Here is a 26949-nt window from a genome sequence, read left to right as displayed (position 1 = left end):
CAGAGAGGCCAGGTTCTGCAGTAAGTGTCAGACGGCAAGGCCCAGATATGCCAGGCTCTGCAGTCAGTGTCAGACGGCAAGGCCCAGACATGCCAGACTCTGCAGTCAGTGTCAGACGGCAAGGCCCAGACATGCCAGGCTCTGCAGTCAGTGTCAGACGGCAAGGCCCAGAGAGGCCAGGTTCTGCAGTCAGTGTCAGACGGCTAGGCCCAGACATGCCAGGCTCTGCAGTCAGTGTCAGACGGCAAGGCCCAGAGAGGCCAGGTTCTGCAGTCAGTGTCAGACGGCTAGGCCCATAGAGGCCAGGTTCTGCAGTCAGTGTCTGACGGCAAGGTACAGACAGGCCAGGTTCTGCAGTTAGTGTAAGACGGCAAGGCCCAGAGAGACCAGGTTCTGCAGTCAGTGTAAGACGGCAAGGCCCAGAGGCCAGATTCTGCAGTCAGTGTAGGATGGCAAGGCCCAGAGAGGCCAGGTTCTGCAGTCAGTGTCAGACGGCAAGGCCCAGAGAGGCCAGGTTCTGCAGTAAGTGTCAGACGGCGAGGCCCAGAGAGGCCAAGTTCTGCAGTCAGTGTCAGACGGTGAGGCCCAGAGAGGCCAGGTTCTGCAGTCAGTGTCAGACGGTGAGGTCCAGAGAGGCCAGGTTCTGCAGTCAGTGTCAGATGGCAAGACCCAGAGAGGCCATCGCAGAAATCAGGATAACAGTTCAAGCCCCAGAGAGGCCAGGCTCTTCAGTCAGTGCAACAGAAAGAGGCCAAGCTCTGTAGGCAGAGTAATGGGGGAGGCCCTGAGAGGCCAGTTTCTGCAGTCAGTGTAAGACGGCAAGGCCCAGAGAGGCCAGATTCTGCAGTCAGTGTCAGATGGCAAGGCCCAGAGAGGCCAGGTTCTGCAGTCAGTGTCAGACGGCAATGCCCATAGAGGCCAGGTTCTGCAGTAAGTGTCAGACGGCAAGGCCCAGCGAGGCCACTTTCTGCAGTCAGTGTAGGATGGCAAGCGCCAGAGAGGCCAGGTTCTGTAGTCAGTGTAAGACGGCAAGGCCCAGACAGGCCAGGTTCTGCAGTTAGAGTAAGACGGCAAGGCCCAGACAGGCCAGGTTCTGAAGTTAGTGTAAGACGGCAGGGCCCAGATAGTCCAGGTTCTGCAGTCAGTGTAAGACGGCAAGGCTCAGACAGGCCAGGTTCTGCAGTCAGTGTCAGACGGCAAGGCCCAGCGAGGCCACGTTCTGCAGTCAGTGTCAGACGGCAAGGCCCAGCGAGGCCACTTTCTGCAGTCAGTGTCAGACGGCAAGGCCCAGCGAGGCCAGGTTCTGCAGTCAGTGTCAGACGGCAAGGCCCAGAGAGGCCAGGTTCTGCAGTCAGTGTCAGACGGCAAGGCCCAGACATGCCAGGCTCTGCAGTCAGTGTCAGACGGCAAGGCCCAGAGGCCAGGTTCTGCAGTCAGTGTAAAACGGCTAGGCCCAGAGGCCAGGTTCTGCAGTCAGTGTAAGACGGCAAAGCCGATAGAGGCCAGCTTCTGCAGTCAGTGTAAGACGGCGAGGACCAGAGAGGCCAGGTTCTGCAGTCAGTGTCAGATGGCAAGGCCCAGAGAGGCCAGGTTCTGCAGTCAGTGTAAGACGGCAAGGTCCAGAGAGGCCAGGTTCTGTAGTCAGTGTCAGACGGCAAGGCCCAGAGAGGCCAGGCTCTGCAGTCAGTGTCAGACGGCGAGGCCCAGAGAGGCCAGGTTGTGCAGTCAGTGTCAGACGGCAAGGCCCAGAGAGGCCAGGTTCTGCAGTCAGTGCAACAGGGAGGGGCCCAGAGAGGCCGGGCTCTGCAGTCAGTGTCAGACGGCTAGGCCCAGAGAGGCCAGGTTCTGCAGTCAGTGTAAGATGGCAAGGCCCAGATAGGCCAGGTTCTGCAGTCAGTTTAAGATGGCAAGGCCCAGACAGGCCAGGTTCTGCAGTCAGTGTAAGATGGCAAGGCACAGACAGGCCAGGTTCTGCAGTCAGTGTAAGATGGCAGGGCACAGACAGGCCAGGTTCTGCAGTCAGTGTCAGATGGCAAGGCCCAGAGAGGCCATCTCAGAAGTCAGCATAACAGTTCAAGCCCCAGAGAGGCCAGGCTCTTCAGTAAGTGCAACAGAAAGAGGCCAAGCTCTGTAGGCAGAGTAACGGGAGGCCCTGAGAGGCCAGGTTCTGCAGTAAGTGTCAGACGACAACGCCCAGAGAGGCGAGTTTCTGCAGTCCGTGTAAGACGGCAAGGCCCAGAGAGGCCAGGTTCTGCAGTCAGTGTAAGACGGCAAGGCCCAGAGAGGCCAGGTTCTGCAGTCAGTGTCAGACGGCAAGGCCCAGACATGCCAGGCTCTGCAGTCAGTGTTAGATGGCAAGGGCAAGGCCCAGAGAGGCCAGGTTCTGCAGTCAGTGTCAGACGGCAAGGTCCAGACATGCCAGGCTCTGCAGTCAGTGTCAGACGGCAAGGCCCAGAGAGGCCAGGTTCTGCAGTCAGTGTCAGACGGCAAGGCCCAGACATGCCAGGCTCTGCAGTCAGTGTTAGATGGCAAGGGCAAGGCCCAGAGAGGCCAGGTTCTGCAGTCAGTGTCAGACAGCAAGGTCCAGACATGCCAGGCTCTGCAGTCAGTGTCAGACGGCAAGGCCCAGAGAGGCCAGGCTCTGCAGTCAGTGTCAGACGGCAAGGCACAGAGAGGCCAGGCTCTGCAGTCAGTGTCAGGCGGCTAGGCCCATAGAGGCCAGGTTCTGCAGTCAGTGTCAGACGGCAAGGCCCAGACATGCCAGGCTCTGCAGTCAGTGCCAGACGGCTAAGCCCAGAGAGGCCAGGTTCTGCAGTAAGTGTCAGACGGCAAGGCCCAGATATGCCAGGCTCTGCAGTCAGTGTCAGACGGCAAGGCCCAGACATGCCAGACTCTGCAGTCAGTGTCAGACGGCAAGGCCCAGACATGCCAGGCTCTGCAGTCAGTGTCAGACGGCAAGGCCCAGAGAGGCCAGGTTCTGCAGTCAGTGTCAGACGGCTAGGCCCAGACATGCCAGGCTCTGCAGTCAGTGTCAGACGGCAAGGCCCAGAGAGGCCAGGTTCTGCAGTCAGTGTCAGACGGCTAGGCCCATAGAGGCCAGGTTCTGCAGTCAGTGTCTGACGGCAAGGTACAGACAGGCCAAGTTCTGCAGTTAGTGTAAGACGGCAAGGCCCAGAGAGACCAGGTTCTGCAGTCAGTGTAAGACGGCAAGGCCCAGAGGCCAGATTCTGCAGTCAGTGTAGGATGGCAAGGCCCAGAGAGGCCAGGTTCTGCAGTCAGTGTCAGACGGCAAGGCCCAGAGAGGCCAGGTTCTGCAGTAAGTGTCAGACGGCGAGGCCCAGAGAGGCCAAGTTCTGCAGTCAGTGTCAGACGGTGAGGCCCAGAGAGGCCAGGTTCTGCAGTCAGTGTCAGACGGTGAGGTCCAGAGAGGCCAGGTTCTGCAGTCAGTGTCAGATGGCAAGACCCAGAGAGGCCATCGCAGAAATCAGGATAACAGTTCAAGCCCCAGAGAGGCCAGGCTCTTCAGTCAGTGCAACAGAAAGAGGCCAAGCTCTGTAGGCAGAGTAATGGGGGAGGCCCTGAGAGGCCAGTTTCTGCAGTCAGTGTAAGACGGCAAGGCCCAGAGAGGCCAGATTCTGCAGTCAGTGTCAGATGGCAAGGCCCAGAGAGGCCAGGTTCTGCAGTCAGTGTCAGACGGCAATGCCCATAGAGGCCAGGTTCTGCAGTAAGTGTCAGACGGCAAGGCCCAGCGAGGCCACTTTCTGCAGTCAGTGTAGGATGGCAAGCGCCAGAGAGGCCAGGTTCTGTAGTCAGTGTAAGACGGCAAGGCCCAGACAGGCCAGGTTCTGCAGTTAGAGTAAGACGGCAAGGCCCAGACAGGCCAGGTTCTGAAGTTAGTGTAAGACGGCAGGGCCCAGATAGTCCAGGTTCTGCAGTCAGTGTAAGACGGCAAGGCTCAGACAGGCCAGGTTCCGCAGTCAGTGTCAGACGGCAAGGCCCAGCGAGGCCACTTTCTGCAGTCAGTGTCAGACGGCAAGGCCCAGCGAGGCCAGGTTCTGCAGTCAGTGTCAGACGGCAAGGCCCAGAGAGGCCAGGTTCTGCAGTCAGTGTCAGACGGCAAGGCCCAGACATGCCAGGCTCTGCAGTCAGTGTCAGACGGCAAGGCCCAGAGGCCAGGTTCTGCAGTCAGTGTAAAACGGCTAGGCCCAGAGGCCAGGTTCTGCAGTCAGTGTAAGACGGCAAAGCCGATAGAGGCCAGCTTCTGCAGTCAGTGTAAGACGGCGAGGACCAGAGAGGCCAGGTTCTGCAGTCAGTGTCAGATGGCAAGGCCCAGAGAGGCCAGGTTCTGCAGTCAGTGTAAGACGGCAAGGTCCAGAGAGGCCAGGTTCTGTAGTCAGTGTCAGACGGCAAGGCCCAGAGAGGCCAGGCTCTGCAGTCAGTGTCAGACGGCGAGGCCCAGAGAGGCCAGGTTGTGCAGTCAGTGTCAGACGGCAAGGCCCAGAGAGGCCAGGTTCTGCAGTCAGTGCAACAGGGAGGGGCCCAGAGAGGCCGGGCTCTGCAGTCAGTGTCAGACGGCTAGGCCCAGAGAGGCCAGGTTCTGCAGTCAGTGTAAGATGGCAAGGCCCAGATAGGCCAGGTTCTGCAGTCAGTTTAAGATGGCAAGGCCCAGACAGGCCAGGTTCTGCAGTCAGTGTAAGATGGCAAGGCACAGACAGGCCAGGTTCTGCAGTCAGTGTAAGATGGCAGGGCACAGACAGGCCAGGTTCTGCAGTCAGTGTCAGATGGCAAGGCCCAGAGAGGCCATCTCAGAAGTCAGCATAACAGTTCAAGCCCCAGAGAGGCCAGGCTCTTCAGTAAGTGCAACAGAAAGAGGCCAAGCTCTGTAGGCAGAGTAACGGGAGGCCCTGAGAGGCCAGGTTCTGCAGTAAGTGTCAGACGACAACGCCCAGAGAGGCGAGTTTCTGCAGTCAGTGTAAGACGGCAAGGCCCAGAGAGGCCAGGTTCTGCAGTCAGTGTAAGACGGCAAGGCCCAGAGAGGCCAGGTTCTGCAGTCAGTGTCAGACGGCAAGGCCCAGACATGCCAGGCTCTGCAGTCAGTGTTAGATGGCAAGGGCAAGGCCCAGAGAGGCCAGGTTCTGCAGTCAGTGTCAGACGGCAAGGTCCAGACATGCCAGGCTCTGCAGTCAGTGTCAGACGGCAAGGCCCAGAGAGGCCAGGTTCTGCAGTCAGTGTCAGACGGCAAGGCCCAGACATGCCAGGCTCTGCAGTCAGTGTTAGATGGCAAGGGCAAGGCCCAGAGAGGCCAGGTTCTGCAGTCAGTGTCAGACGGCAAGGTCCAGACATGCCAGGCTCTGCAGTCAGTGTCAGACGGCAAGGCCCAGACATGCCAGGCTCTGCAGTCAGTGTCAGACGGCAAGGCACAGAGAGGCCAGGCTCTGCAGTCAGTGTCAGGCGGCTAGGCCCATAGAGGCCAGGTTCTGCAGTCAGTGTCAGACGGCAAGGCCCAGACATGCCAGGCTCTGCAGTCAGTGCCAGACGGCTAGGCCCAGAGAGGCCAGGTTCTGCAGTAAGTGTCAGACGGCAAGGCCCAGATATGCCAGGCTCTGCAGTCAGTGTCAGACGGCAAGGCCCAGACATGCCAGACTCTGCAGTCAGTGTCAGACGGCAAGGCCCAGACATGCCAGGCTCTGCAGTCAGTGTCAGACGGCAAGGCCCAGAGAGGCCAGGTTCTGCAGTCAGTGTCAGATGGCTAGGCCCAGACATGCCAGGCTCTGCAGTCAGTGTCAGACGGCAAGGCCCAGAGAGGCCAGGTTCTGCAGTCAGTGTCAGACGGCTAGGCCCATAGAGGCCAGGTTCTGCAGTCAGTGTCTGACGGCAAGGTACAGACAGGCCAGGTTCTGCAGTTAGTGTAAGACGGCAAGGCCCAGAGAGACCAGGTTCTGCAGTCAGTGTAAGACGGCAAGGCCCAGAGGCCAGATTCTGCAGTCAGTGTAGGATGGCAAGGCCCAGAGAGGCCAGGTTCTGCAGTCAGTGTCAGACGGCAAGGCCCAGAGAGGCCAGGTTCTGCAGTAAGTGTCAGACGGCGAGGCCCAGAGAGGCCAAGTTCTGCAGTCAGTGTCAGACGGTGAGGCCCAGAGAGGCCAGGTTCTGCAGTCAGTGTCAGACGGTGAGGTCCAGAGAGGCCAGGTTCTACAGTCAGTGTCAGACGGCGTGGCCCAGACAGGCCGGGTTCTGCAGTCAGTGTAAGATGACAAGGCCCAGAGAGGCCATCTACGAAGTCAGCATAACAGTTCAAGCCCCAGGGAGGCCAGGCTCTTCAGTCAGTGCAACAGAAAGAGGCCAAGCTCTGTAGGCAGAGTAACGGGGAGGCCCTGAGAGGCCAGGCTTTCCAGTGGATGTATTAAGGTGAGAACAGAGAGGCCAAGCTCTGTAGTTGTAGTGAAAGGAGATTGACAGGGGGCGCTATACTGTTCAGTCAGTGGAACAGGGCACGGTCCCAAGGTTGGACTCTGCAGTCAGCGTAACATGGAGAGGCCTCGAGTGCCCAAGCTGCGCAGTCATCGTAACATTTAAATTCCTTCGAAATGCCAATGCAGCAAGGAGGGAGAAGAAGAGAAGGGGAGACATTTAAATACACCTCAGTGATATGAAAAAACAGGAGCAGGGGGACATGGTTCAGGCACTTAAATACGTCAGGAAAATAATTACAGAAGAGGAAGGCGAAAAGAGAGGAGCGATTATTACACCGGCGTAATTCACACAATTTCAAGAATATGGAGTTACGCCTGTTATGTGAAATTCCCGATATTACATCATTTTCTGTAATTAAATGTCATTTGTGTTAACGTTTACGGTGAATGTAGCATTAGAGGAAAACAGTTACATGATATGCATGGGAACAACAGAACTTAAGTGTCTGTTGTTCACAGTACTTTCGTTTTCTTGTGCTATTTTTTAGTGCAAAATGTGTTCTTGTGCCAAAAATTAATAAAAAGATGCACTTCACGCTAAAATATAGACAGCGCCACTGGAATAATGTGATTCTGTGGTTGTGGCTTTTTCTGCATAAATATGGATTTTCCACACTCGCCACCAAATCTATAATCTAATGCATGATCTGCAGATTTTAACAAAATAAAATTGTTTCTAGCTCAAACAGATCAAAAGTTACTAAAACGCAATGGAAGTCTCTTTGCAAAGGTTAATTGGGCATCTTTCAGTCACTTATTTCTGCATTTGGTTTTTAAACTGATGGTAATGAGGTGCACTTACCCAGATGGTATTACTATGCGTATAAATGATAAAATAATGAAGTAACGCTAACACAAATGTGCCACTTTATGCCGCATAATTTGCCTTTTCTTGCCGGATAATTTAGTCAACCTTGACACATTATTCGGTGATCCCCTGCTGCATAATTCCAGTGGCCATGAATATATTTTTAAGTGATACATTTGTATTTCATATAGTTAAGCCTAATTTAGTGTAATTTTGCCAAAAACTCGCATAATTACCAGAGAGCAATAAAATAACAATTTTTCAGCAGATGCATTTCAGATCTTGTTGTGGATAATTCACTGTTTGTGCGGGCATTCTGAGAAATGTTGGAAAACTAGTAAAACTGCTGAGTCTATGTAATTTCTATAATATATTGCAATAATGTCAAAAGCCCTTGTTGTGAGATAAAACTGGGAAAAATAAATTCCTGTTTTCAATGTCCTGGTGAAGGCTGAGCTTTTGTTCTGCAGTAGCCGAAACAATCTTACTGAGATTTTCTTAGCAGAATCGGTTGAATCATGTTTTATTTTTTTGTTGCGAAGATGCTTAGCAGAATGTGGGCTTCATCAAGAGGGAACCAGGTTTTATTGTTACGTTCCTCTTGTTCTGGGAGTGTGGGGGGAGTTGGGGGTGCACCCTGATAAACTGACCATTCCTCACCAGCGCAGAGCTCCCTTTCTAATGTGGAGAGATGCTTCTTAAGGGACTGTGCCTCTGAAGAATCAGCCATGTCCTGAAAGGAGGTTGCTGAATGTTCCCATGGGCAGTGGGGTTGGGTGATGGGAAGAGGCCTTGTTGCGCCTTTAGAGATGTCTCATGTGTTTTTTTTTATCCCTGGCAGTAAGGAGAAATGATGCAATAGTTTGTGGTGCTCACTGACCAGTGACTGTGTCTCCCTCCTCTCTCCTCAGGACCTGGAAAAGCAGTACGTGGGATTCGCTACCTTACCCAACCAGGTGCACCGGAAGTCCGTGAAAAAGGGATTTGATTTCACTCTTATGGTGGCTGGTAAGATGTCTCTTTTTACATAATGTAATTGAGGACATTGGGGCTAACCTGTGTCAGTGTGGGTGTTCAGCATCCTTTAGAAGGTATTTCTGATTTGGTGGCATGAACAGCGCGTGCTCCTGAGCGGGCCCCGGTTCACCCCCGATCCACACTGCAGGAGGCTGGAGCTAGAACGGGTCCTTGTGGGAACGGTCGGGTCATGGCAGTCGAGCCCCCCCTCAGGCCTGCAGCTTACAGGGGAAATGTCAGAGGGGCAGAATAGACAGTCTTGCAAATGTCCCTCCTAAGGGCGGTGCTTAATTTGAGCTGGTGTGGGCACCGACACTTATTTTTGGGGACCTGCACTTATTTTTCTGCATGAAGACGGAAAAGGTGTCACTAATGAGACAGCAGAAACCCGCAGGAGTGAGTTCAAGTGCAAGGGGGTGTCTGACAGTGTATTAAAGAGGGATCAGGGAGATTTAGGACTAAGCAGCCTTGGTATTTCATGTGCGCATATTTAACTGCACCTGACGAATGTTTCAAAGCAGAGCATCAGCACCGGCACTCTTTTATTTACAAATTAACCACTGCCTAAGGGGACCATGTTGGTCCTGGTTGGAGGTTGTCCGGGTAAGTGGCCCCCTAGGTCCTTGTAAGATGTCTCTTTAAAGGATACTCTCGTTTTGACATCACAGGGCGGTCTCAGCAGTCATGGTCAGGTGTGAACAACACAGAGCAGTCTAACAGCACCTAGTAAGCTGTCTCTTTATAGGATTCTTTAGTTATGACAGCCCAGGGCGGTCCCACAACCTCTAATTTAGTCGTGAAGCCACAGGACAGTCTCACCAATCGTGGTCAGACGTCTCTGTGCCGTCTGCGAGGAAACACAGCTCAGAGCAGTCTCCTACCTACTAGTAAGATGTCTCTTTACAGGATACTTTAGTTGTGAAGCCACAGGGCAGTCTCACCAATCGTGGTCAGACTTCTCTGTGCCGTCACATTAGGAGCGAGATGCACTGCTCAGAGCACTCTCCTACCTCCTAGTAAGATGTCTCTTTATAGGATACTTTAGTTGTGAAGCCACAGGGTAGTCTCACCAGTCGTGGTCAGACGTTTCTGTGCCGTCACATTAGATGCGAGGATACACAGCTCAGAGCAGTCTGCCACCTCCTAGTAAGATGTCTCTTTATAGGATACTTTAGTTGTGAAGCCACAGGGCAGTCTCACCAGTCGTGGTAAAACGTCTCTGTGCCGTCACATTAGCTGCGAGGATACACAGCTCAGAGCAGTCTCTTACCTCCTAGTAAGATGTCTCTTTATAGGATACTTTAGTTGTGAAGCCACAGGGAGTCTCACCAATCGTGGCCAGACGTCTCTGTGCCGTCACATTAGGTGCGAGATGCACTGCTCAGAGCAGTCTCCTACCTCCTAGTAAGATGTCTCTTTATAGGATACTTTAGTCGTGAAGCCACAGGGCAGTCTCACCAATCGTGGTCAGACGTCTCTGTGCCGTCACATTAGCTGCGAGGATACACAGCTCAGAGCAGTCTCCCGCCTCCTAGTAAGATGTCTCTTTATAGGATACTTTAGTTGTGAAGCCACAGGGAGGTCTCACCAGTCGTGGTCAGACGTCTCTGTGCAGTCTGCGAGGATACACAGCTCAGAGCAGTCGCCCACCTCCTAGTAAGCTGTGCTCTCGGTGAGGTACGCCAGAAGCAGTCTCGTGGTACGATTAGCTGGTCATGTGATGTCTCGTATTGACTGAGCTGCAACAAAGGTACATTACATCAGAGAAAGTAAACAAGGCACTGAAACCGAACAGGTCACTGTGCCAGGGGGAGCAGTTACACGAGGCCACGTCTCGCCACATAGAGGTGCTGGCAGGCCCCCCTCTGGATCTCCAGTGGTCTCGGATTTCAGTCTTGGCCTTGAAGTACAGTGGGGGACAGTGTGAATTGAGGGGGCAGAGGTTGACCAGCACAGAAGGCCCTATGTCCTATGCAGAGGAGTTTAAAGTCTCTGCTTGCCAGATTTGCAAAAATTGTTAATTTCATGTTACGCAAAATTTATAAACTTTCCCTAAGCAGTGGTTCCCAACCTTTCCACTTCTGTGGACCCCCACTTTATTATTACTGGAGCCCGGGGACCCCCAATGAATCGGTATTGGATTCCCCACTAAGTCAATACTGAAAGATGAGGACCTAATCTGTTAATAGTGTAGGAGGCTGGACTGGCTTGTAGTGAGTACCAAGGGGTACTTCCACCTTGCACCAGGCCCAGGTATCCCTTATTAGTGTATAGGGTGTCTAGCAGCATAGGCTGATAGATAATGGTAGCTTAGCAGAGCAGCTTAGGCTGAACTAGGAGACGTGTGAAGCTACTACAGTACCACAAGTGTCACTTGCACAATATCATAAGAAAACACAATACACAGATATACTAAAAATAAAGGTACTTTATTTTTATGACAATATGCCAAAGTATCTCAGAGTGTACCCTCAGTATGAGAATAGCAAATATACACAAGATATATGTACACAATACCAAAAATATGCAGTATAGTATTAGAAAACAGTGCAAACAATGTATAGTTACAATAGGATGCAATGGGGACACATAGGGATAGGGGCAACACAAACCATATACTCCAAAAGTGGAATGCGAACCACGAATGGACCCCAAACCTATGTGACCTTGTAGAGGGTCGCTGGGACTGTAAGAAAATAGTAAGGGTTAGAAAAATAGCCCACCCCAAGACCCTGAAAAGTGAGTGCAAAGTGCACTAAAGTTCCCCAAAGGACAAAGAAGTCGTGATAGGGGAATTCTGCAGGAAAGACACAAACCAGCAATGCAACAACGATGGATTTCCAGTCGAGGGTACCTGTGGAACAAGGGGACCAAGTCCAAAAGTCACAAGCAAGTCGGAGATGGGCAGATGCCCAGGAAATGCCAGCTGTGGGTGCAAAGAAGCTGCTACTGGACAGTAGAAGCTGAGGATTCTGCAGGAACGACAAGGGCTAGAGACTTCCCCTTTGGAGGATGGATCCCCCACGCTGTGGAGAGTTGTACAGAAGTGTTTTCCCGCCAAAAGACTGCCAACAAGCCTTGCTAGCTGCAAATCGTGCGGTTAGGGTTTTTGGATGCTGCTGTGGCCCAGGAGGGACCAGGATGTCGCCAATTGCGTCTGGGGACAGAGAGGGCGTGGAGCAAGACAAGGAGCCCTCTCAGAAGCAGGCAGCACCTGCAGAAGTGCCGGAACAGGCACTACGAAGAGGAGTGAAACAGTGCTCACCCGAAGTTGCACAAAGGAGTCCCACGCCGCCGGAGGACAACTTAGAAAGTCGTGCAATGCAGGTTAGAGTGGCATGGACCCAGGCTTGGCTGTGCACAAAGGATTTCCGCTGGAAGTGCACAGAGGCCGGAGTAGCTGCAAAAGACGCGATTCCCAGCAATGCAGTCTGGCGTGGGGAGGCAAGGACTTACCTCCACCAAACTTGGACTGAAGAGTCACTGGACTGTGGGAGTCACTTGGACAGAGTTGCTGGATTCAAGGGACCTCGCTCGTCGTGCTGAGAGGAGACCCAGGGGACCAGTGATGCAGTTCTTTGGTGCCTGCGGTAGCAGGGGGAAGATTCCGTCGACCCACAGGAGATTTCTTCGGAGCTTCTAGTGCAGAGAGGAGGCAGACTACCCCCACAGCATGCACCACCAGGAAAACAGTCGAGAAGGCGGCAGGATCAGCGTTACAGAGTTGCAGTAGTCGTCTTAGCTACTTTGTTGCAGTTTTGCAGGCTTCCAGCGCGGTCAGCAGTCGATTCCTTGGCAGAAGGTGAAGAGAGAGATGCAGAGGAACTCTGATGAGCTCTTGCATTCGTTATCTAAGGAAATCCCCAAAGCAGAGACCCTAAATAGCCAGAAAAGAGGGTTTGGCTACTTAGGAGAGAAGATAGGCTAGCAACACCTGAAGGAGCCTATCAGAAGGAGTCTCTGACGTCACCTGCTGGCCCTGGCCACTCAGAGCAGTCCGGTGTGCCAGCAGCACTTCTGTTTCCAAGATGGCAGAGGTCTGGAGCACACTGGAGGAGCTCTGGGCACCTCCCAGGGGAGGTGCAGGTCATGGGAGTGGTCACTCCCCTTTCCTTTGTCCAGTTTCGCGCCAGAGCAGGGCTGAGGGGTCCCTGAACCGGTGTAGACTGGCTTATGCAGAAATGGGCACCATCTGTGCCCATGAAAGCATTTCCAGAGGCTGGGGGAGGCTACTCCTCCCCAGCCCTGACACCTTTTTCCAAAGGGAGAGGGTGTAACACCCTCTCTCTGAGGAAGTCCTTTGTTCTGCCATCCTGGGCCAAGCCTGGCTGGACCCCAGGAGGGCAGAAACCTGTCTGAAGGGTTGGCAGCAGCAGCAGCTGCAGTGAAACCCCGGGAAAGGCAGTTTGGCAGTACCAGGATCTGAGCTACAGACCCGTGGGATCATGGGATTGTGCCAACTATGCCAGGATGGCATAGAGGGGGCAATTCCATGATCATAGACATGTTACATGGCCATATTCGGAGTTACCATTGTGAAGCTACACATAGGTATTGACCTATGTGTAGTGCACGCGTGTAATGGTGTCCCCGCACTCACAAAGTCCGGGGGATTTGCCCTGAACAATGTGAGGGCACCTTGGCTAGTGCCAGGGTGCCCACACACTAAGTAACTTTGCACCTAACCTTTACCAGGTAAAGGTTAGACACATAGGTGACTTATAAGTTACTTAAGTGCAGTGGTAAATGGCTGTGAAATAACGTGGACGTTATTTCACTCAGGCTGCAGTGGCAGGCCTGTGAAAGAATTGTCAGAGCTCCCTATGGGTGGCAAAAGAAATGCTGCAGCCCATAGGGATCTCCTGGAACCCCAATACCCTGGGTACCTCAGTACCATATACTAGGGAATTATAAGGGTGTTCCAGTATGGCAATGTAAATTGGTGAAATTGGTCACTAGCCTGTTAGTGATAATTTGTAGAGAGAGAGCATAACCACTGAGGTTCTGGTTAGCAGAGCCTTAGTGAGACAGTTAGGCACCACACAGGGAACACATACATATAGGTCACAAACTTATGAGCACTGGGGTCCTGGCTAGCAGGGTCCCAGTGATACATAACAAACATACTGAAAACATAGGGTTTTCACTATGAGCACTGGGCCCTGACTGGCAGGATCCCAGTGAGACAGTGAAAACACCCTGACATACACTCACAAACAGGCCAAAAGTGGGGGTAACAAGGCTAGAAAGAGGCTACTTTCTCACACAACCCCCCCCAAACGAAGGACAATAAGGCTAACCTTGGCCAGTTGAGACTTTATTGTCTAAGTGGTGATAAGTAGAGAGTAGCTCTGTAATAGACTGGTTACTCCCTTTATCATCCACGATATGGTTACTTCCCTGTGGGGATGTAAACCACCCTGTTTGAAGTTTTTTAGCTAAGCAACAATGTGAAGATGTATTTTCAGAGTTTCTATCAGTAAGTTTTAGTTTAGAGCAGTGGGAATTGTCCACTGAACCTATTTGTAGTGATGGAAATGCCAGACTTGGATGCTGTCTCAATAAAGCCATAGCTGGGCAAAAACTTTGTCCATATGGCTGGAAGAGAGAACAGGGATGCTATTTCTCTTGAGTTGGAGCAGGGCAGGAATGCTGTCCAATGAGCTCCTCACTAGGGCAGGGATGCTGTCCTAAGTGTTGTGAGGCAGTGCAGAGTTTCTGTACTAAAGTTTCTCTGGGAGGGTTGGAGGGATGCTCCATGTTAACTAAAATGGTGCTCTTTTTCTCACCAATGTTAGTTATCCCACAGAGAGGTACTTCTACCTCAGGGAGTACAGCTTTGCCAGCTGATGATTCCCTTGGAACAGGTGCCACCCCAGGAGAGGTGTCTCCCACCACAGGAATGATATCCTGATTGGCAGGGTGGTTAGGGGATACTGTGATACCCTTTTTACCTGTTGTTGGAGAGGGATCCTGAGTTTTCAGGCCTTCTCTCCTTTGCTTTTTCATTTCAGTAGAAATGAGAGGGAACAATTCCTCTGGGATGCCCAGCATGGCTGCATGGGCATGAAACTCTACATCAGCCCAACCTGAGGCCTCTAGGTCATTACCTAAGAGACAATCTACAGGTAAGCTAGGTGATACTACCACCTGCTTAGGGCCAGTAACTCCACCCCAACTAAACTGAATTATAGCTAAGGGAAGAAACTTAGTGGAGTTATGGACATCAATAATCTTATACTGTTGTCCAATGATGTGTTGTTCAGGAGCCACTAGGTTTTCAGTCACCAAAGTGATACTGGCACCTGTGTCCCTGTAGGCCAAGGCCTCAACACCATTTATTGAAACTGTCTGCCTGTACTTATCCATTGTAAGGGGACAAGCAGCCAGTGTGGCAAGGCCAATGCCACTAGGTGTGACAGAAACTGTCTTGGGACTGACTACCCCAGTTTCTACTATGGACCCATAAGTGAACCCAACTACACCCTTAACTTGACTGTTGCCAGCAGTCCCACCACTAGTACCACTACTGCTAGGGGCACTAGAGCTTGATGTATTAGTGGTGGTAGGCTCAGGGGGTTTACCTGGACAGGACTTATCCCCTGGCCTATGGCCTCTGTTTTTACACACAAAGCACCAAGGCTTTTTAACTTGTGTAGGTTGAGAAGAAGAGGAAGAATTTGTTTTATCCACACCCCCTGAAGAGTGTTTAAGATTAGAAGTGGGATCTTTGGCTTTACCCTTATCCCCATGCTTATCTTGAGATTTGTCACCATCTTTCTTCTTATTGCCATCTTTGTCACCCCCTGTATGAACGTTTCTGTTCACCCTTGTTCTGACCCATTTGTCTGCCTTCTTTCCCAATTGTTGGGGAGAGGTCAGATCAGAGTCCACCAGGTACTGGTGCAACAAATCAGACACACAATTATTAAGAATATGCTCTCTCACGATCAAGTTATACAGGCTTTCATAATCAGTAACTTTACTGCCATGTAACCACCCCTCCAAGGCCTTCACTGAATGGTCAACAAAATCAACCCAGTCTTGTGAAGACTCCTTTTTGGTCTCTCTGAACTTCATCCTGTACTGTTCAGTGGTTAAGCCATAACCACCCAGGAGTGCATTCTTAAGAACTTTGAAATCATTGGCTTCACTTTCTTTCACAGTAAGGAGCCTATCCCTACCCTTTCCACTAAATGATAGCCATAGGATAGCAGCCCACTGCCTTTGAGGGACATCCTGTACAACACAGGCCCTCTCAAGTGCAGCAAACCACTTGTTAATGTCATCCCCCTCCTTATAAGGGGGAACTATCTTGGACAGATTCCTAGAATCATGCTCTTTTGCAGGATGACTATTGGGAATACTGCTGCTACCACCATGGGTTTCTAAACCCAATTTCTTTCTTTCTTTCTCTACTTCTAAGGACTGTCTATCCAAATCCAGCTGTTGCTTCTTGAGCTTCAGTCTGGTTTGTTCCACTCTCAATCTATTGAGCTCCCTTTCTAACAATCTGTCATCAGGGTGAGTGGGAGGGACATGCCTTGAAACAGAAGTATGGTGAGAATGAACAGAAGGAGACCTGTCCCTTACAGAAGGTATCCTAACAGCTTGGTTAACAGATACATCACTTCTACTGTGGTGAGAAGAAATACTCTTGCTATGATGTGAGACTACACTATCAGTATGGTGTGAATCTACATCAGTACCAACTATGCTAGGCTGTCTGCTAGGGGGCAGGCTTGGAAGTTTCCCTCCCACTTCTTTAGCTAGGGGTGCCCCAGAGTCAGAGTGGGAACCATCAGCTAACTTTTCAACAGGAGTGCCAGCTGTGGCCTTATCCTGTTCAACAAGCATATTCACTAACAGTTCTCTAGAAGGATTCTTCCTTACACTTAAACCTCTATCTATGCAAAGACTCCTTGCTTCTTTCCAGCTAAGGTTATCATAAGCAAGTTTGGACAGATCAACAGTTTGGCTTGTGCCAGACATTTTAGACAGTGTTTAAGTGACAGAAAAAGTGAGAAAAAAGTTTTTCAGAACTTTTGAAAAGACAGAAGAAAAAAAACGTTAAAAACTTTTAAAGAACTTTTTAGAAAGTTTAGAGGTACTTTTCAGCACTTAGAAAAGAGTGAAAAGAGGAAATGCAAAACTTTTTGGCTAGGTGTACATACACTGAACTTGTTTTGTATATTTTTCTCTTATGAAAAGTACAATGACAAATGTGGTAAGTAGTTGCAAAGGACTTATCCCACCGCTGCACAACCAATGTAGGAGGCTGGACTGGCTTGTAGTGAGTACCAAGGGGTACTTACACCTTGCACCAGGCCCAGTTATCCCTTATTAGTGTATAGGGTATCTAGCAGCTTAGGCTGATAGATAATGGTAGCTTAGCAGAGCAGCTTAAGCTGAACTAGGAGACGAGTGAAGCTCCTACAGTACCACAAATGTCATATGCACAATATCATAAGAAAACACAATACACAGATATACTAAAAATAAAGGTACTTTATTTTTATGACAATATGCCAAAAGTATCTCAGTGAGTACCCTCAGTATGAGGGTAGCAAATATACACAAGATATATGTACACGATACCAAAAATATGCAGTATAGTATTAGAAAACAGTGCAAATAATGTATAGTTACAATAGGATGCAATGGGGACACATAGGGATAGGGGCAACACAAACCATATACTCCAAAAGTGGAATGCGAACCACGAATGGACCCCAAACCTATGTGACCTTGTAGAGGGTCGCTGGGACTGTAAGAAAACAGTGAGGGTTAGAAAAATAGCCCACCCCAAGACCCTGAAAAGTGAGTGCAAAGTGCACTAAAGTTCCCCAAAGGACAAAGAAGTCGTGATAGGGGAATTCTGCAGGAAAGACACAAACCAGCAATGCAACAACAATGGATTTCCAGTCGAGGGTACCTGTGGAACAAGGGGACCAAGTCCAAAAGTCACAAGCAAGTCGGAGATGGGCAGATGCCCAGGAAATGCCAGCTGTGGGTGCAAAGAAGCTTCTGCTGGACAGAAGAAGCTGAGGTTTCTGCAGGAACGACAAGGGCTAGAGACTTCCCCTTTGGAGGATGGATTTCCCACGTCATGGAGAGTTGTGCAGAAGTATTTTCCCGCTGAAAGACCGCCAACAAGCCTTGCTAGCTGCAAATCATGTGGTTAGGGTTTTTGGATGCTGCTGTGGCCCAGGAGGGACCAGGATGTCGCCAATTGCGTCTGGGGACAGAGGGAGCGTCGAGCAAGACAAGGAGCCCTCTCAGAAGCAGGCAGCACCTGCAGAAGTGCCAGAACAGGCACTACAAAGAGGAGTGAAATGGTGCTCACCCGAAGTTGCACAAAGGAGTCCCACGCCGCCGGAGGACAACTTAGAAAGTCGTGCAATGCATGTTAGAGTGCCGTGGACCCAGGCTTGGCTGTGCACAAAGGATTTCTGCCGGAAGTGCACAGAGGCCGGAGTAGTTGCAAAAGACGCGGTTCTCAGCAATGCAGTCTGGCGTGGGGAGGCAAGGACTTACCTCCACCAAACTTGGACTGAAGAGTCACTGGACTGTGGGAGTCACTTGGACAGAGTTGCTGGATTCAAGGGACCTCGCTCGTCGTGCTGAGAGGAGACCCAGGGGACCGGTGATGCAGTTCTTTGGTGCCTGCGGTAGCAGGGGGAAGATTCCGTCGACCCACGGGAGATTTCTTCGGAGCTTCTAGTGCAGAGAGGAGGCAGACTACCCCCACAGCATGCACCACCAGGAAAACAGTTGAGAAGGCGGCAGGATCAGCGTTACAGAGTTGCAGTAGTCGTCTTAGCTACTTTGTTGCAGTTTTGCAGGCTTCCAGCGCAGTCAGCAGTCGATTCCTTGGCAGAAGGTGAAGAGAGAGATGCAGAGGAACTCTGATGAGCTCTTGCATTCGTTATCTAAGGAAATCCCCAAAGCAGAGACCCTAAATAGCCAGAAAAGAGGGTTTGGCGACTTAGGAGAGAAGATAGGCTAGCAACACCTGAAGGAGCCTATCAGAAGGAGTCTCTGACGTCACCTGCTGGCCCTGGCCACTCAGAGCAGTCCGGTGTGCCAGCAGCACCTCTGTTTCCAATATGGCAGAGGTCTGGAGCACACTGGAGGAGCTCTGGGCACCTCCCAGGGGAGGTGCAGGTCATGGGAGTGGTCACTCCCCTTTCCTTAGTCCAGTTTCGCGCCAGAGCAGGGCTGAGGGGTCCCTGAACCGGTGTAGACTGGCTTATGCAGAAATGGGCACCATCTGTGCCCATGAAAGCATTTCCAGAGGCTGGGGGAGGCTACTCCTCCCCAGCCCTGACACCTTTTTCCAAAGGGAGAGAGTGTAACACCCTCTCTCTGAGGAAGTCCTTTGTTCTGCCATCCTGGGCCAAGCCTGGCTGGACCCCAGGAGGGCAGAAACCTGTCTGAGGGGTTGGCAGCAGCAGCAGCTGCAGTGAAACCCCGGGAAAGGCAGTTTGGCAGTACCAGGGTCAGAGCTACAGACCCGTGTGATCATGGGATTGTGCCAACTATGCCAGGATGGCATAGAGGGGGCAATTCCATGATCATAGACATGTTACATGGCCATATTCGGAGTTACCATTGTGAAGCTACACATAGGTATTGACCTATGTGTAGTGCACGCGTGTAATGGTGTCCCCGCACTCACAAAGTCCGGGGGATTTGCCCTGAACAATGTGGGGGCACCTTGGCTAGTGCTAGGGTGCCCACACACTAAGTAACTTTGCACCTAACCTTTACCAGGTAAAGGTTAGACATATAGGTGACTTATAAGTTACTTAAGTGCAGTGGTAAATGGCTGTGAAATAACGTGGACGTTATTTCACTCAGGCTGCAGTGGCAGGCCTGTGTAAGAATTGTCAGAGCTCCCTATGGGTAGCAAAAGAAATGCTGCAGCCCATAGGGATCTCCTGGAACCCCAATACCCTGGGTACCTCAGTACCATATACTAGGGAATTATAAGGGTGTTCCAGTATGCCAATGTAAATTGGTGAAATTGGTCACTAGCCTGTTAGTGACAATTTGTACAGAGAGAGCATAACCACTGAGGTTCTGGTTAGCAGAGCCTCAGTGAGACAGTTAGGCACCACACAGGGAACACATACATATAGGTCACAAACTTATGAGCACTGGGGTCCTGGCTAGCAGGGTCCCAGTGATACATAACAAACATACTGAAAACATAGGGTTTTCACTATGAGCACTGGGCCCTGACTGGCAGGATCCCAGTGAGACAGTGAAAACACCCTGACATACACTCACAAACAGGCCAAAAGTGGGGGTAACAAGGCTAGAAAGAGGCTACTTTCTCACAAATAGTATTTAATTTTGTAAGTAGTCGCAGACCCCCTGAGGAGGTTGTTTTTGTGCAGGAAGAGATACCTTCCTGAACAAAAAGGATCCAGAGAGATATTTCCCTCTTCTGAGGGTGCTGCAGAATGCGTCACACATAGAAAGAGGAAGTAACAAGGGGAAACAAACATGTTTCTCCTTGTTATGCCTCTCTGTGTCAGGTGTACCAATTTAACACAATTCCATCTTTACAAACCTTAGTAAATCTGGAAATGCGTGAAATCTATGGATGGATGCATGGGAACGTCCATTCCTCACCCATGGAACGCCTACCACTAAAAACGTAATGCAACACAACGCAAGTTGCTACAATGCGTAACATTTCTTTACAGAGACCTGCAAGGCGGCACAAATCAGGCCTTGCGTGGTTTGTAAATCCCAAATAAGCCTTTGCCTTGCCCAGTGTTGCCTTGAGTGATGTAAAGGGTTAATAAATCTGGCACCCAGTGTTTTGTGGGGGCTGCACAGTTTTCTGGTAGACACAGTAATAATTTGCTGCTTCATTGAAGTTTTGCTCCTAAGAGGCAAGGCACCACTGGAAGTATTTTTGATTTTTAAAGGTATCTGGCAGTGGGGTTCCTGGTGCCAGTTCCCAGCGTTCCCAGGGAAAGAGCTAAGACACCCTTGGCCCATACTAACGGTCTTCTTGAAAACCTCACCAACAAGCCTGTTATGACGCCGATTGGTCTAGTCCCAAACTTTTCTGATTTTTGTCTCTAAATTGTTGGTTTCTGTAGGAGAATCCGGTCTGGGAAAATCGACTTTGGTGAACAGCCTGTTCCTGACCGACCTGTACAAAGACCGGAAACTTCTTAACGCAGAAGGTAAGTGAATGGTGTAGTCATTGCTTAATTTGTAAAAATGTAAGTGCCAAGGCCCTTTTCAGGAAACCACTACAGCCTGTGCCACCTATTGCCCTTGCCAGCGCTGCCAATGACAGTACCAACACAACTACTGACCATCACATTCCTACAAGTGTGATGATTCAGGCTATTTCAGGCCACCCAAAGCTATGAGAATGGCAAGGGCAGCAGGTATTATTCATTGTTAATGTGTACTGAATTACTAAAGAATATTGGGCCAGATGTAGCAAGTTAGCAATTTGCGACTTGCAAATTGCGAGTCCCTGCGACTCGCAATTTGCAAGTCGCAAATTGCTATGCAGTACGGTGTCTCAGACACCGACTGCAACTCGCAATGGGGTCGCAATGACCCACCTCATGAATATTCATGAGGTGGGTCGCAAATTGCGGCCCCATTGCGAGTATTGCGTCAGCAGACCTCCATGTTAGCGACCTGCTTTTAAATAAAGCAGTTTCTTTTTTTTTTAAGTGTAGCCCGTTTTCCTTACAGGAAAACGAGCTGCACTTAAAAAAAAACGAAACCTTTAGTTTCGGTTTTTTTTCAGGGCAGGGAGTGGTCCCTTGGACCACTCCCTGCCCTGAAAAAATATTTTGGGGTCCAGTCACAAACTGGAAGGGGTCCCATGGGGACCCCTTCCAATTTGCGATTGGGTTATCATCCACTTGAAGTGGATGGTAACTGCGATGCCATTTGCGACCGCATATGCGGTCGCAAATGGTATTGCATCCCAATGCAACTCGCAAATAGGAAGGGAACACCCCTTCCTATTTGCGAGTCTGAAATGCATTTTGCGAGTCGGTAACGACTCGCAAAATGCATTTCTGCATTGGGATACGCGTTTTGCGACTCGCAAACGGCAAATTTTGCCGTTTGCGAGTCGCAAAACGTTTGCTACATCTGGCCCATTGTTCTGCTTATTTCAAAACTTAGACCACCAGTGCCACCATGTGGTGGACTGTCATTAGTGCCGGTGTTGAGAATTAAGTGGTAGTGCTGAGACCAAACACCACAGGCTCAAATTAAGCACTGGGTGTAGTATCCTCCTGGACATTTCATGCAGCAGCCCCTTCCCAGGTACAGTGTTTACACCCAACCCACACCCATCCAACACAGGTGTTACCAGTCAGGTGACCCTGCTAGTAAAAGAGGCCAGGCGCACGTGTCCTAGGCCAGTTTAGTAACCATATATGCAATGTGTGTCATCATTCCTTTAGTATGTGGGCCTAGAGTCCACAACTTTACAAATGACAAAGCTGGAGTGGTGGGTCAGGAGCAAGGGTCAAGTCTGCAAGCATCCTGCCTGGTCTGAAAGAATTGGCACTGAAGACAGACGATGACAAGAAGCATTGATAGGCCGGCCTTTTGAGTTGGTTGACTGAGTTTGACGTTGGTTACTTTTACCCGGCACCCTGTCTCTGACCTTTCCTGGCACATGGCCGCCCGGAACTAGTTGTCCCAACTCGACCTCAGAGGTGCCCAACTGCTGAGGTCTGACAGTTTCCATAGGAGTCAGCCTGCCTCTGCCTTAGAGTGAGCCGAGGGGCCTGGACCACTAATTCAAAGTCAAAGGGTCTGTGAGGAGGTGGCATTTTCAGGAGCTACCCTGACAAGCGGTCTCTGACCTTACCTTTTGTTTCATTATGGATAGTCCCAAGCGCCTCTGTCACTGGGAGAGGCCCTTGAGATGTTCTCTTCAGCACAGCCTGGGTGGCCTAATTCAGCACACTCGCCATCAGGTCTTACCCTCTCTGTCACTTCCTGATGACTAAGGTTTCAGCTTAGCATCGCTCAAGTATCTTTGTGCACTTCTGCCCTTTGGAGGTCGAACACAGAACAATCTGTGAAAAGGTGGCCTGGATCCTGGGGGCACCAGCAGAGATGATATCCGTACTCAGACCTTATGACAGCTCTGAGATTCCCAGAATCCTTCCTGGTTTACCTGATTGACGTCATTCTCCTCCTGCAGTTCTGCAAGTGACCAGTGTGTCATTCTTTCACTGAGCATCCTTACTGAAAGGCTTTTACAAAAGTCCCTGTGTTTGGAAGTGAACTTGTTTTTGTCTCTGTTGTTTACACTCAGCTTAAGGATTTGGTTTACTTGCTTAAACTGCATTGAAACAACAGATGACCTGTCATGGGAGGAACACTATGGGGATTTGGTATAGGTCCCTCAGTCAATGAATTGCATCTGCTTTGAGCATCTGCGTCCTGCCCACTGGTTGCCAAAAATCTGCGGTGTGTGTTTTCCAGAGGTCTCTGCTGAGACCGCTGAAGTCAGTCGGGCATCTAATCTAGCAACAAGGATTAGATGGGTGTTGAAAATGGCCCTTTCTGCAGGGTTAACCCCAAACATTTTCTTTTCACCTCCTATTTTTCTGACCCTCTTTTTGTTGGCTTTAGGACTCTGCACACTTTACCACTTTTACTCAGTGCTAAATTGCATGTGCTCTCCCCTACAAATTGGCATAATTGGCTTACACTAGTTTGGCTTATTTAATGTACCTGTAAGTCGACTTGTACAGTGGTGTAACATATACCCAGGGCCTGTTAATTAAATGCTACTTGTGGGCCTCAGAAAAGATTGTGCCACCAACAGAAGCCGCTTTTCAAACCTGTCTCAGGCCTGCCACTGCAAGGCCTGCGTGTGCAGTTTCCTTCCACAGTGACTTGGCAAGTCAAACTACTTGCCAAGTCCTAAACTCCCTTTTTACTACACCTAAGTCACCCCCAAAGGTAGGCCCTAGCTAGCCCCTTGGGCAGGGTGCTCTGTATGTAAAAGGTAGGACATATGTCTTTATGTACTACATGTCCTAAGCGTGACAAACAGGCTATTTAGTTTCTCACTACTGTGAGTGCTGCTCCTCTCATAGGATTGGTTTGGAAATGACCTGACATATGTCTAAGTGATATCTTCTGATCTGTGAGGAATAGTGTGGGCATGTTTAGTATGTCTGGAATGGTAGTGAGAATCTCTGCTTATTGGTAGAGGTGGATTTTTTATTACCGTTGTAGAAATGCCACTTTTAGAAAGAGAACATTTCCTTTTGCTTATATCGCGAGTGCTTTTGCAGCCTGCCTCCAATCTACGTCTGGGGCAGAGTGACGGGTCCACTTGGTGCATACTTTCCAGACAGCCATCACACAGGGGGGGCTGGGTGTGACAGAAGAGGCATCAGCAAACTGATAGTCTTCCTGGGTTGGGGAGAGGGAGGATCATTCACACCTTATATGTGAATAGGATGTGTCCTGCCCTCACACAATGAACTGATTACATCCTACTGATGTCTGGAGACAGGGCTGGGTTGAAAGGATGTTGCGCTTGACTTGAAAGGACTCCTTTGAAGTTACCCCCTGAACAAAGGCATTTTTGGGTATAAGTAGAAGGGCTCTTGCCCTCTGTTGGGGAGAGCACTTTGGGGACGGAGCCTCTGCCAGAAGGACTGCTGGACTGTACAAAGGACTCATCTGGACTGCTCTTCTGGTTGGTGCCCTGCTGCCTGGTATCTGCTGGGTGGCACAAAGGACTCATTGGGATTGCTTTTCTGCTTGTTGCCCTGCTGCCAGCCTGTTCCTTGACTCAGGGGTTGCCAAAGGACTGCCAGGACTGCCAAGAGGAACCACAATTCAGTGCCCTGATGTGCTGGCCTCCCAGCTACTGCCTGGCATTTTCCCCTTAGTGTTCGCCAGGGGCCAGAATGGGGAGTTTTGTAGTGCATTGGCCTCCCCTGGTCCTGCAATTATAGCATCTGGAGCGGTGCTAAACTTTGGTACTGGTGCCTGAAGATATAGAGGGGGGAGCACGGTACTGCTTCTCAGCACACGAGGAGCACTGGAACCTCCCCTGAAGTGAGCACGTGCTGAACCGCTTTACATTGCCGGAGTGCCAGCTGATTCCAACTTCATCTGCCTGTGAAAAGATGCAGGTAGTGAGTGGGCACTGGTACGTGCCCCTTATGTCGGGAGCTGCCTGGGTCCTCTGTGTGCCCTGGGATTACTTCTGCGCCACCCTCTCCAGCCAGGGCAAGAGGACGCATTGCCCGATACACTGGGAGAGAGCGGAGGGTGGGAGATCGGACCTCTGAGGTCCTGGTGCGACATCCCCCACTACCCCTAGCAATCACTCCACTCATGGCGGTGAGAAGCGCGGGCGTGAAACCATCAGTGCAGTTGCCCCACGCCCATGCAGCCAGCACGGTGGGGACCAAAGGAGGTCTCCTCTGCTCTGTCCATAGTGTGAGCACCTCCCCCTCTCTGTTGGGCCGTACCTGGGGAGACACGGGTGCACGGAAGTGGATTTTGTGGGCCAAGACCTGCGGGCCAAGACTTCATTGGAGGCCCCCGCTCTGGAGCTATTCTCGGAAACCCACCCTATTCATCTCTTACCATATTATATGTAAAGGGCGCGTGCTCTCCAACAAGGGCATTTCAGGTTTGGTGACTCATGTTTACATAGCGCTCGTGTGGGAGGGAATATTTCAATATTTCAATAACAGTTACCGTTTCATGACATGATGGAATGCCATGTGCCTGGTTACCCCTTGCCCTCTTGGGATACTAATTTACACTGCAATAAGGGATACATCTGTATCATGCTCAGGAGCTATTATGCACTTCGCCATAACCAAACTACCACTTTTGATACCCTGATGTATTCCTGCTCTGACAAGTACTATGTAGAAGTGGCCCAATATGTGCCATGCTTATGATCAATGTTGTTTCGAGGCGATTTATGTAACTAATTGATATTACCTAATGTCTCCTATGACCAAAGCACTTACTGACCGCATGGAACTGTTGAACTTTCCATTATGTCCATACAGAGTCTTTCTACAGGGATTGCATAGTATGCATATGAGCTCTGATGTATTTGGTCTAATTATATATTTACAATAAGACCTCTATTTTTATAAAATCCAGTGTGGAGTCTCTTTTGTGGTGTATTTGTTCTGTCACTGGTGTGAGTGTGTTGCACAAACGCTTTACACATGACCCCTGGAGATAAGCCTGACTGCTCTGTGCCAAGTTACCGGGGTGAGCACAGGTTATCTTTGGTGTGTAACTTACTCGCCCTGACTAGAGTGGTTGAGGTGCCTACCCTAGCCAGCCAGAAACCCCATTTCTGACAATGGGCAAGAGTGTGTCTGGAGGGGTCATCTTTACCTTCTCTCTGCCTTCTGAATGACCTCTTTCATGGTCTCCATCCAGTTTATACCTACCTTATAGAGCAAATTTCATCACCTACGGAGCCTCCTCTGTTCCCTTAGAAATCAGAGATTCTAAATTCAGAGCATCCATCTTCAGGGACTTTTGCTAGCTGCAAGGAGACATCCCATGAAGGGAATTAACTTTGACACCCCCTCTTACTGTTCAATACTATTGGCTTTGAAAGTACTCATGCTTAAATTGGTAATTGTATCCTTTATAGTAGTAGTGTGTACTTAAGCATCACATGTAAAGTCAACCCAGAAGAAGTCCTCTCTTGAGCGTTGTGAGTCCGAAACACCTAAAAAATGAATGTTGCAGAACGCTCTGCACCACACCATTGATTCTGACAGCACTTCCGCTGTTTAGCTGGGATGTGCGAACGCTCAACAATTCATATATGGGAGGTTCAGGAGAAGACCGGAAAGTGACGCAGGACCACACTGCTCATGCTGGAGGTGTGTGAGGTTTTCCGAGGTCCAAGTAGATGTTCAGATTGTCTAGGCATCACTAAGGAAGCACTTTTGGTGCGTGTCCTCCTCCTGTGTTGCGTAACTTCAGATTGACTATACTTGTTACTCAGTGCAACATACGTACATCTTCCGTAAAACAAATTCAGATAGCAAAAGTTACTTTCCTGTAACAGTGATTTTGAAGTTTGCATATCTCTCACAAATTTACGCATGCATCACTCTACCTACCAAAGATGACAGAAATATATCTCAGTTTTTAAATGTAATAGTTCCACAAAATGAAATCAGTATGAGGCCAAATCCAGGCTTGTGGGAGCCTTAACAATGTGTTTGAAGGCCATCAGAGTCTGGCTGCAGCCCCTCCCTCAACTAATGTCACCACTTGTTTTTTCAACTTTTTAAACATTATTTACCTCATTTAAGCACATTTTGTAAGAGTTTGCTGAGCATATAAAGTAGTCCTGTAGCATCTCTTTGGAAGCACATAGGACTGATTATGAGTACGACTCCCGGCTTTCCGTTTTTACAGATTTTTACAGATAAATACAGACAGAAAACAATGTGATTCCTGTCTGTGTTTGTTTTTAAAAACGGAAAAATACTGAAAATTGTGCTTCTTGTGAGTGACTTTCTGTGCTATCTTTTGTGAATTCCAGGCCAACAGCTGAGCAGATTGACAGCTTGGGGAGTCAAAAAAACAGGATGAAATTACCTTAAACATAGGCATGTT

At 50.1% G+C, this 26949-nt stretch overlaps 1 protein-coding gene across 2 annotated transcripts in view; it reads left to right on the top strand.

Moving 5' to 3' along the window:
* The window catches only part of SEPTIN5 (septin 5), a 256211-nt gene that overhangs the window by 190476 nt on the left and 38786 nt on the right, over positions 1-26949 (top strand). For both annotated transcript variants that reach the window (XM_069215311.1, XM_069215312.1), the window contains 2 exons: positions 8190-8286; positions 20418-20504. In XM_069215311.1, coding sequence (XP_069071412.1) covers positions 8190-8286; positions 20418-20504 — 184 coding nt within the window. The remainder of the gene's footprint in view (positions 1-8189; positions 8287-20417; positions 20505-26949) is intronic.

Source organism: Pleurodeles waltl, chromosome 11 (assembly GCF_031143425.1).
Source record: "Pleurodeles waltl isolate 20211129_DDA chromosome 11, aPleWal1.hap1.20221129, whole genome shotgun sequence".
Classification (NCBI taxonomy): Eukaryota; Metazoa; Chordata; class Amphibia; order Caudata; family Salamandridae; genus Pleurodeles; species Pleurodeles waltl.
Note: the sequence above shows the minus strand (reverse complement) of the source record. Positions and strands in the feature narration are given on the sequence as shown.